The sequence below is a fragment of the Narcine bancroftii genome, chromosome 1 (assembly GCF_036971445.1).
Source record: "Narcine bancroftii isolate sNarBan1 chromosome 1, sNarBan1.hap1, whole genome shotgun sequence".
Taxonomy (NCBI): Eukaryota; Metazoa; Chordata; class Chondrichthyes; order Torpediniformes; family Narcinidae; genus Narcine; species Narcine bancroftii.
In genome coordinates, this window is record NC_091469.1 from 330,751,436 (window position 1) to 330,762,399 (window position 10,964).

At 49.0% G+C, this 10,964-nt stretch overlaps 1 protein-coding gene across 3 annotated transcripts in view; it reads right to left on the reverse strand.

The window, feature by feature from the left end:
- LOC138748416 (N-acetyllactosaminide beta-1,6-N-acetylglucosaminyl-transferase-like) overlaps positions 1-9,104 on the reverse strand; it is an 89,122-nt gene extending 80,018 nt beyond the window's left edge. The window contains exon 1 of one of the 3 annotated variants that reach the window (XM_069908585.1): positions 8,012-9,102. In XM_069908585.1, the coding sequence (XP_069764686.1) occupies positions 8,012-8,978 (967 nt within the window). In that variant the 5' untranslated portion in view covers positions 8,979-9,102. Of the gene's footprint in view, positions 1-8,011 lie in introns of all 3 variants that reach the window. The other 2 variants (XM_069908575.1, XM_069908595.1) reach the window with 2 other exon arrangements.
- Positions 9,105-10,964: the final 1,860 nt, after the last annotated feature.

A 10,964-nucleotide genomic window follows, 5' to 3' on the forward strand; every position in this document is an offset into this window, starting at 1 on the left:
TTCAGATAAGGGTTTTATTTCAGAGATGTATGCGTTGTTACAAGACACTATGGATAAAATAAATTTAGATAAATCCAGGATTAAACAGGAAAATGATTTAATTTGTGATATTAATCAGGTCGACTGGGAGATTATGTGTTTTGATAGTGTGAATAAATTGTTTAATGTAAGATATAGTATGATTAATTATAATTTTTTGCATCAGCTATATTTAACCCCTGAGAAATTGAGAAAATATGGATTTAGTAATTCAGAGTCGTGTTTTAGATGTGGATCATGGGTTGGAACATTTTTACATTCTGTTTGGCTTTGTGATAAAGTTCAATCATTTTGGTATAAAATTAGGGAATTTCTTCAAAATTTGTTTAAAATTCAATTCTTATTAGATCCCAATTTTTTTTTTGTTGGGTTATACTGTTCCATTTATGGTCTTGGGGTTAGATAAGTTTCAGACAGCTTTTTTACGTTTAGCCTTGGAGGTAGTGCGTAAATGTGCTGCGACTTCCTGGAAAGACGAAGTTGAGATCAATGTAAATCGTTGCCATAACGAGTTGAGGTTCTGTATTTATATGGAGAAAATAACATTTAATTTGCATGATATTTATAATTTTTTTTGTTAAGATGTGATCCCCTTATTTGAAATGTATAAATTTAGTAATATCTTAAACTGCTGTATGTTTTTTTCAAATTTTTTCAATGCTTCCCTTGTGGGGTTTGTTGAAGGTGGGGGGAGAGGGTGGGATAGTTCTAGTTCTCATTTTTATATTATGGATTTTGTAAAAGTTTTTGTTTTGAAATATTAAACAAAGTTTTTTAAAAAACAAGCAAGTCTCTTGTACATTACTCATTCAAAAGTCTTGCATCACCCTGTCCCAAAACACAGAAATTCTTTCCACAAACCCTTCTAACTTGCAAGCAACTTTTCAAATGCACACCATTTATCCAATAAAAGCAGTATTTTAAAAACTTAATGAACTCTGACATTACCCCAAAGCATTCTATGCCTCCATCCTTTGATGGTTTTCTAGAGAACATTACATAGTCTCAAGGAAATGCAGGTACGTGCGTGTATCTTTGAAAGTGGCAGCACGTACTTCTCAGTACCCACAGTACTCTACAGTCAGTACCCGCCCAGTACATGTTCTGTATTTTCAATGAGATCACCTCTCATTCTTCTAAATTCAAGAGTTCAAGGTTATTTATCATTCGGTTGTAACAGCACTACATGACAAAACAGTATTCTCCAGTCCTCGGTGCAACACACTGCAAACACACACAAACAGATATACAGACAAATTATACGTATACAGAATACATATAAATTTATTAAAATAAATAGTTGAGTTAGAGAGGGTTTGTATGTAGAGTCCAGCAGTCTCACTGCCCTAGGGAGCCCAGCTGTTTAATGGTAGAGTTGCCGCTGGAGCAGACCCAGGGAGAGAAGACAGGGTTCTACTACCCAGTCCAACTAATGACATCACCATACAGGCTTTAAACAGCCTGTTAATATTTTAATATCCTCCGACCGTGGAGTCTGGGCCAAAGATGGCTGTGCCGGTGTTCGGTAGCAGCCACAAGGGGTCGCAGACTCCAGAAAAGTGGAGGACTGGAGACCACATCCCCCTTCTCCCCAGTTTGAGAAAAAGCAGAGGTGAGAGGTGATGACCCACGGGATGGTGATCATGGCGGCAGACCACAGTGAGGGGCTCTGCGGCTAAAGAACGCACAGCCAACGGGCTGTTGGTGACTCAAGGCGTTGAACCCATGCAGTCTGAGTACTTACAGCAGGCTGCGGACTGCTGGAGACTGGCTGAAGAGGTAACAGAGATGAAGAGGATGCCAAGGGGGCTGGAGGGTTCCTGATAGTCTCAGATGGGTGCATCTGAAGCTCAGGTTGCTGATGGTTTGGACTGAAGTCTGTGTGACTGGGGGAGCGCTGGAGGTGAATCCACAGACCCTCAGTGATTTGGCGGGGGGGGGGGGGGAAACTCTCTTTTGCTTCTTTTTCTCTGACTGTAAGGGGTGCTGGGCAATTTCTTCTGATGGCAATTTTTTTTCTTCCTTACTTCAGACTACAGTCAATTTCATGTAAAATTACATGACAATAAAAGATCCTCTTCCTCCCCTCAGTATCCCAGTGATCCTACATGCAATATTCCAGCTCAGATTCATGAGGCAGATATCTATAGTCTTACACTAATTTTTGTGCCTTCCAAAATGCTTGCTCTATATATTAACTTTCAGTCACTTATGTGCAAAGACACCCTGGTCCTTCTGAACTTCAACATTGTGCAGTATCTGACTAAGAAATACCTGCCTTTTCCCTTAATTCCCCGATTATGTAAAAATCTAACAAACCTTGTCTTAAATGTATTTACTGAAGTGGCTTCCATTTCAAATAGGAGTGAATTCCATAGATTCATCAACTTCTGGGAAAAGCAGTTCCTCCGCATCTCCATACTAAATCCACTACCCTGAACCTTGAGGCTATCCCCTAGTTCTGGTCTCCTCCACCGTTGGAAGCAACTTGCTTATTAACTCTATCTTATCTCTGCTTTTCATAATTTTATACATTTTCACAAGATCACCATTCTTCTAAATTCCAGTGAGATGAGTCCCAGACAACTCAATCTCTCCTCATAGGCTAACCCCCCTCATCCCTGGAATCAACTTAGTGAACCTCCTATGCACCACCTCCAAAGCCAGTACATCTGTTCACAAGAAAGGGGACCGTAGTATACACAGCACTCCAGATACAACCTCACCAGTAGTTTGTACCTCACCATTCTCCGAAATTCAATCCCTCTAGCAGTGAAGGCCAATATTCCATTTGCCTGCTGAACCTGCAAACCAATCTTTTGTGATTCATGCACAAAACCTCGATAATTGGTGCTTGCCTCAGTAAGAGAATAGACTTGGTGCTTAAAAGGAAAATAATTTTGAGGCCTATGGATAAAGAGAGTGGAATGGGGCAGACGAGATTCTCTTCAGAGAGGCAAATAATCTTCCTCTGTGCCACACAGACTAACTCTGTATTTCAAAATGCTCGATCCCCAATTACATGCTGTGGTTTGGATCCAATGCAGATCAGAAACTGCACCTGATGAACAGTACAGAGACTTTGAATTGATCAGTCCACTGTGGGCTCCATGTTATCAGCAGGCAAAGGTAGACCAGCATCTGAAGTTCCAGAGATTCAGATGAAACTAGCTTTTCAATGGAAAAGAATAACCAAAGGGGTCTCACCAAAACACTCTGTTTAATTGTCTAGAACCAGGAAACAATCTCAAAATAAAGACCAGAAGTGATTTTTTAAAAAAACAACAGCTGGAGAATCTTTGGATTTCCATATGATAAATATTACTGTGGAGAAAAACTTTGAAGTTGACAGAGAAATGTCCTGGTAAAGAGTAAACAATATTATTCTATAATCCCAAAGAACTTACACTGATTTAATTCAAAAGTGAGATTAAAAGAGTTCTGGATAGTGAAGTCAGGTGTATGGGGATAATGCAGTAGAATGATGTTAGAACCTGCGTGCCAATTAGCCCAGTCTGAAAAGGCATAGGGTATCCTGGGATAAAATAATGACATAATTAATTACATTTTTGCGTGACCGCAGGAATGTGAAGGAAAAGGATTAAAAGGGTATAAATTTTGCCCACCTACATAAACCTTTATAAATCTCTAAAGGACCATGGGGAAATCCCAGCAGGAGAGAGATGGTGAATCTGCCCTCCCAGAATGCCATGCGGCAGAGAAACCCCTCCGTGAGTGCTCCGTACATATAGCCCTTTCCCTGCCGTATGGCACTCTGGGAGGACAGATCCACCATCACTCTTCCCCACGGACTTGATAAATTGTGTGCTATTGCCAATAGGACTTGCCCAGTGTTTATAAATTGTGCAGCTATACTTTCCCACTGTTGTTTATAAAATTAGAAAGGCTTGTATAGGTCAGCTCAACAACAAGGGCTGAAGGGCTCATACTGTGTTGTACATAATGCATAATTATGCTATAATTAGGCATAATTAATTTTGTTTAAATTGAGGATCATAATACATTGTTCAGGATTTAGGGCATTGCTCAATATGTCACACTCAGATGTCACCATTGGAGGATAGAATCCCCTATACCCAGGGATGCCTTGTGATGAATGTGAAAGTACACAGAGAACCGGTTAACAGTGGTCCAGTGTGAAAGGCAGAAACAAGTTTCCTTAACTCGTTCAGTGAATGGCCAATCTACTGGTTAGCCAGGGTGAAAAGGGCAATTGATGAGTCGCACTACAAAGAGGTGGAAAATGTCATGAAATGGTACAAGAGAGTCTCAACGTGGATAAGACAAAGGAGATGATTGTGGACTTCAGGAGGAACAGGGACAACCACTCTCCACTACACATTAATGATTCGGTAGTTCCTTGTAGCCCACTTAAAAAAAGTGACCTATCCTGGTCTCACAGTATCTCCTCACTTGTCAGGAAGGTGCAACAGCAACTGCACTTTCTGAGATGACTGAGGTGGGCAGGACTCGTGTTAACTTTCCACAGGAGCTCTATTGAGAGTGTCCTGGCCAGCTGCATCATAGTGTGATACAGTTGCTGCAGAGAATTGGAGAATTGGGTCAGAAGTCAATCCACAACACCAGAAAAGCAGCAGAGAGGATCACTGGAGTTTCTCGTCTCTCCCCCCAACCCACCACCAATCAACGTAATCTACCAGGATCATTGTTTGAAGAGGGCTCACAAAATCATTGAGGATCCCCACCACCCTGCAAACAGCAACTTTTTGCTACTCCCATCAGGAAAGAGATACAGGAGTATCAGAGCTAGAACCACCAGGCTGAGTTTCTTCCCACAGGTAGTGAGAATGCTGAACGACTGTAATGAACTGCTCATTCAACCCACAGAGAACAATATTCGTTTATTTTTATGTATGTATAGATGTACTGCATATGTACTATATGCGTGCTGTGTCTGGTTGTATGCTTGCATGCCTTTGCACCAAGGACGGGAGAAACCTATATTGTCAGATTGTACTTGAACTTTTAAATTTTTTAATTTAAAATTTTTTAAATTTAAACAGACAGCACAGAAACAGGCCATTTCAGCTCACGTGTCCATGCCACCAATTCACACCAATTAACTTACAACCCTGGTACATTTCAAACAGTGGGAGGAAACCACAGCCCCCAGGGAAAATCCACGCAGACACTGGGAGACCATGCAAACTCCTCACAGACAGCACAGGATTCAAACCCGATCCCTGGTGCCATAAATGGCATTGCGCTAACCTAAAAAATTGTAACAAGGGGAAAGGGTAACTCGCTGAATAAGGGGAAAGGAAGGGGTTGGGGAGTTGGGGAGGAAAGGAGACTGAGGGATAGGGGAGAGGGTATTCTCCCTCAGAAGAAGCCCAGCCAGAATATATGGTGTTGTTCCTCCAATTTATGGGTAGCCTCTGTTTGGCATGAGGTCATGGACAGACATATCGCGGTGTGGAATTAAAGTGGTTGGAGATCCATGTCATTGCTAAGGACGGAGTGAAGGTGCTCAGTGAAGCAATCTCCCAGTCTGCGTCCAGCCTTTCCAATGTACCATCCAAGCACTTGGAAGGACCATTTGGGGGCCTGAAGGGTGGTAAGACAGGAGGAGTGGGTGCAAATGTAGTATTTCTGTGGTTACAAGGTACGAAGGGGGCAATTAGTGGGAAGGGAATAGTGGAGAAAGGAGTCAAAGAGGGGGCAGTCCCTGTGGAAAGTGGAGGGGGGAAAGATGCATCAGGTGGTGGGATCACAGTGCAGATGCCAGAAACTGCGGAGAGAATTGAGTGCATCAAGTTCCTCAGAGCCACTTAAAAAGTGACCTATTTTGGTCTCATATCTCCTCACTTGTCAGGAAGGAAATGTGGAGGCTGGTGGGATAGTAGGTGAAGTCAAGGGAAATCCTGTTCATGCAGTGACTTGGGGCAGAGGGGGCCAGGGCAGATGTGTATGAAAATGAAGAGATGTGGGCAAGAGCTGAGTTGACGGCAGTCGAGGAGAAGCCACGTTTTTGAAGGAGGAGGACCTCTCAAATGTTTGGGAATGAGACACCTCATCCTAGGAGCAGGTGTGACAGAGGAGGAGGGAATGAAAGAAATAGAACCCTCTTGAGGGGTGTGAAGAGGTGCAATCGAGGTAACTGTGGGGATTGGTGGATTTGTAGAATACATCTGTAGAGAGTTTGTCTCCTGAGATGGAGACAGAGGGATTGAGAAAGGAGAGAGTTTTGCCAGAGATGGTACCAAGTGATTTGAAGTCAGGGTGAAAATTAGCAGGGAAGTGGATAAAGTTGACAAGCTCACCATGGATGAGGCAGCACTAAAGTAGTCATCAATATAGCGGAGGAAGATTTGAGGAGGTTTGTCTGTGTTGGCTTGTAGCATGGATTTGCTCCAAGTAACCCACAAAATGGCAGCATAGTTGGGTCCCATGGAGAAAGTGGGATGAGTCAAAGGAAAAGTTATTGAGGGTGCACTGTATACAATTTTACCATAAAAACTACATTCCTGCAAATATTACAGACGAATTAAAAATCCAGAACAAAGCTCTATTAATCTCACATTAAGGATGTGTTTCTTCCAAACTTTTTCTACATAAAATGTATAATCCAGGTTTCTCTTTTCATAAGAAAGTGAATTACATGTGGCTGTGTGCAACTAAAAACAGAATGGAAGTAGGTTTGGGGTTTGCAGCAAGACTTCAAGCAAGGAGAGGGGGAGGGGAGGGTGTTGATAGTCACTATTCTCACAAACTACTGAAGAATTCTTGCTCCAGACAAAGTAATGAGTTTCTTACTTTGATTTTTTTGTGCACTATTTTCATTTATTGTTGTATGGTGGTTTATACGAACGTTTGCCCCATGACGCTGCTGCAAAACAATGAATTCCATGACTTGTTCATGATAATAAATTCTGATTTCTGAGAATTATACTAAAGTAAAAGCACAATGCTGGACAAACTCAGTGTACAGTACTTTATATAGCAAAGAGAAGAGAAGGATGAGAGGTGATTTAATAGAAGTCTACAAGATTCTGAGAGGCACTGAAAAGATAGATAGCCAGTGCCTTTTGACGAGGGCAAGATTAGCAAACACCAGGGTACATCTGTACAAAGTGAAGGGAGGAAAGTTTAGGGGAGACAGATCAGGGGTGTTTATTTTACACAGAGAGTTGTGGGTGCCTGGAATCCTTGCCAGAGATGGTGGCGGAAGTTGGAACATCAGTGCACCCTCAATAACTTCTCCTTTGACTCATCCCACTTTCTCCAAGTTCAAGGGGTACCCATAGGGGTGTGTTGGCCCCAGCTACGCCTGCCTTTTTGTTGGTTGCTTGGAGCAATCCATGCTACAAGCTTACACAGGCCAACATTAAGAGACAGGGACATGGATGGAAGAAAAATAAAGGGTTAAGAGGTAGGAAGGGTTTAGTATTTCTTTTGTCACACTCCCAGGTCTGTCCCTGGCCTTATAACACCGACCCACCAAGACCACCAGCAAACACCTTAACTTCCTCTGGGCACTCTCCAGCCAGATGGCATCAACATCCACTTTTCAGGTTTCTGCTAACCCGCTCTCCTCTTCCCTCCACCCTCCCTTCCCCTGACCATCTTCCTCCTCTTGATCTCTGCTGTACCCTCCCTCCCTTCTCCACCTATCACCTAGACTAGAGCCTTGCGACCACCGCCAACATCCCCACTCTTTTGTCTGGATGCCTGCCAGGCATTTAACCACACTTTGATGAAGGGCTCAAGCCTGAAACTCGCTCTTGTATCTTTGCTGCATAAAGTACGATGTCTGATCTGCTGAGTTTCTCCGGTATTGTGCTTTTACGTCAACCACGGCGTCTGGAGCTTCTCATGTTTTAGTATTTATTTTGGTGGGAATATATACAGTAGGTCGGCACATCTATGATCTAAATATAACCTGGAGATAACACGACCCCAATGTATCGCTTCAGGAGCCTCTGATTACCTGAAAGGCGGCTTAAAGTGACCCAGTAGTGCTCGTCCGGGCTGTAAGTATCCCTCGACCACCGTAACAGGTCCTGAGCCCGCTTGTCCCGCAGGACAAAGTCCACAAACTCTCTGGTGAGCGCATAGTACGCGGAGCCGAAGTAAAGCTTCAAGCGGTGCGGCGGGGCGGCCGTCTTCCTGAACTGGGTCTTTATCACATACGACTCGGCTGGGGAGATGTACTCGCGGTGGACGTACGTGGTCCTGTGCTTGATGTGGTCGGGCTGCAGGATTCCCGGCGTGATGTTCTTGTTCTTCCACCGCTGTTTCAACAGCCGCACCAGCTCCCTGTTGGTTTTCAGCGGGAAATCCTGTCCGCAAAGGTTCAGCGCGTACTTCCAGTGGACCCTGGAGAGGACCAGCTCCTCCATGCAGTTGAGGTCGGCCTGCAGCCGCGAGAAGCCACCGTAGACCACGCTCTCCGCCTGGGAAGCGAGGAACACGTTGTCGAAGCAGGCGGCCAGTTGCGCCACCGCTCGCCTGAAGCCGGCCGGCGTTTTCTTGTCAACGTGAATGCAGTAGACGTTCTGCGGCATGTAGATGGCACGGAAAAGCCACTCCAAGGTCTGTAGGTTTTTGTGCACGACCAGGATGTATGCCAGGGGGAAGCTCGCTTCCTCCTGCGACAGGGGCTGTGTGATGTAGGAGCGCTCAGCCAGCAGCCTGGAGCAATTGACGGGCAGGCCGGTGTCGATCGCCGGCAGCTCCCGGTGCAGTTGCTCGCACTGCGCTCCCAGTGCAGCGGCTACCTCCTTGCCATCGAGCAGCGCCGAGCAGAGCTCGTCCGGGTAGTCGCCACAGCGGGCGCTGTCTAGGTGCCAGTGTCGGGCCGCCGGCTCCCTGCCTTTGCTCACCAGGTAGATGCAAAAGCAGACCATCGCGCTGACCGCCGCGCACAGAAGCACCATCAGTTGGGCCGGATTCATTGGCGCCTCGTTCCCGTGGTGCAGTCAGCTTGTCGGCGCTGCCATCCTTCCCGGAGCGCAAAGCGCAGCAGGCCGGCCGTGTGTGATACTGGCTAGGACTGGTCTACCGCCCTACCCCCGTTTCCCCACGGCTCCACCCTCTGGCTGCGTCTCCGAACCGGCCTTCTCCCGCCTCTACCCTTCCACTTTAGCCTCTCCACCCTTCCTCCTACACCCCCCCCTCTACCCCATCTCCCTCCTTCCTCCACGGCCCCTCTACACATCTCCCTCCTTCCCCCAACCCCCATCTCCCTCCTTCCCCCAACCCCCATCTCCCTCCTTCCCCCAACCCCCATCTCCCTCCTTCCCCCAACCCCCATCTCCCTCCTTCCCCCAACCCCCATCTCCCTCCTTCCCCCAACCCCCATCTCCCTCCTTCCCCCAACCCCCATCTCCCTCCTTCCCCCAACCCCCTTTCTACCCCATCTCCCTCCTTCCCCCAACCCCCTTTCTACCCCATCTCCCTCCTTCCGCCCCCCCCCCACTCCGCCCACACCCCCCACTCCGCCCACACCCCTCCCGGCCATCCTCTCATTCCTTCCCTCGCCCACACCCCTCCATCCTCTCATTCCCTCCCCCTCGCCCACACCCCTCCCCTCCATCCTCTCATTCCCTCCCCCTCGCCCACACCCCTCCCTTCCATCTCCTCGCCCACACCCCTCCCTTCCATCTCCTCGCCCACACCCCTCCCTTCCATCCCCTCCCTTCCATCCCCTCGCCCACACCCCTCCCTTCCATCCCCTCGCCCACACCCCTCCCTTCCATCCCCTCGCCCACACCCCTCCCTTCCATCCCCTCGCCCACACCCCTCCCTTCCATCCCCTCATTTCCCCCTCCTCTCCTCCATCCCCTCATTCCCCCACCTCTCCTCCATCCCCTCATTCCCCCTCCTCTCTTCCATCCCCTCATTCACCCTCCTCTCCTCCATCCCCTCATTCCCCCACCTCTCCATCCCCTCATTCCCCCACCTCTCCATCCCCTCATTCCCCCACCTCTCCTCCATCCCCTCATTCCCCCTCCCCTCCACCATCCCCTCATTCCCCCTACTCCCCTCCATCCCCTCATTCCCTCTACTCCCATCCCCTCATTCCCCCTACTCCCCTCCCCGCCATCCCCTCATTCCCCCTACTCCCCTCCCCGCCATCCCCTCATTCCCCCTGCTCCCCTCCCCACCATCCCCTCATTCCCCCTGCTCCCCTCCCCGCCATCCCCATTCCCCCTGCTCCCCTCCCCGCCATCCCCTCATTCTCCCTACGCCCCTCCCCTCCATCCCCTCATTCCCCCTACGCCCCTCCCGCCATCCCCTCATTCCCCCTACGCCCCTCCCCGCCATCCCCTCATTCCCCCTCCCCGCCATCCCCTCATTCCCCCTCCCCGCTATCCCCTCATTCCCCCTCCCCGCCATCCCCTCATTCCCCCTCCCCGCCATCCCCTCATTCCCCCTCCCCGCCATCCCCTCATTCCCCCTACTCCCCTCCCCGCCATCCCTCATTCCCCCTGCGCCCCTCCCCGCCATCCCCTCATTCCCCCTGCGCCCCTCCCCGCCATCCCCTCATTCCCCCTGCGCCCCTCCCCGCCATCCCCTCATTCCCCCTCCCCGCCATCCCCTCATTTCCCCTCCCCGCCATCCCCTCATTCCCCCTACTCCCCTCCCCGCCATCCCCTCATTCCCCCTGCTCCCCTCCCCGCCATCCCCTCATTCCCCCTGCGCCCCTCCCCGCCATCCCCATTCCCCCTGCGCCCCTCCCCGCCATCCCCATTCCCCCTGCGCCCCTCCCCCGCCATCCCCTCATTCGCCCTACTCCCCTCCCCCGTCCCCCTCTTCCCCGCCGTCCCCTCCCCTCCCCCCCTCCCCTCCCCTCCCCCCTCCTCCCCCCCTCCCCTCCCCCCTCCCCCTTGTCCTCCTCCCCCCCCTCCCCTCCTCCCCCCTCCCCTCCTCTCCCCTCC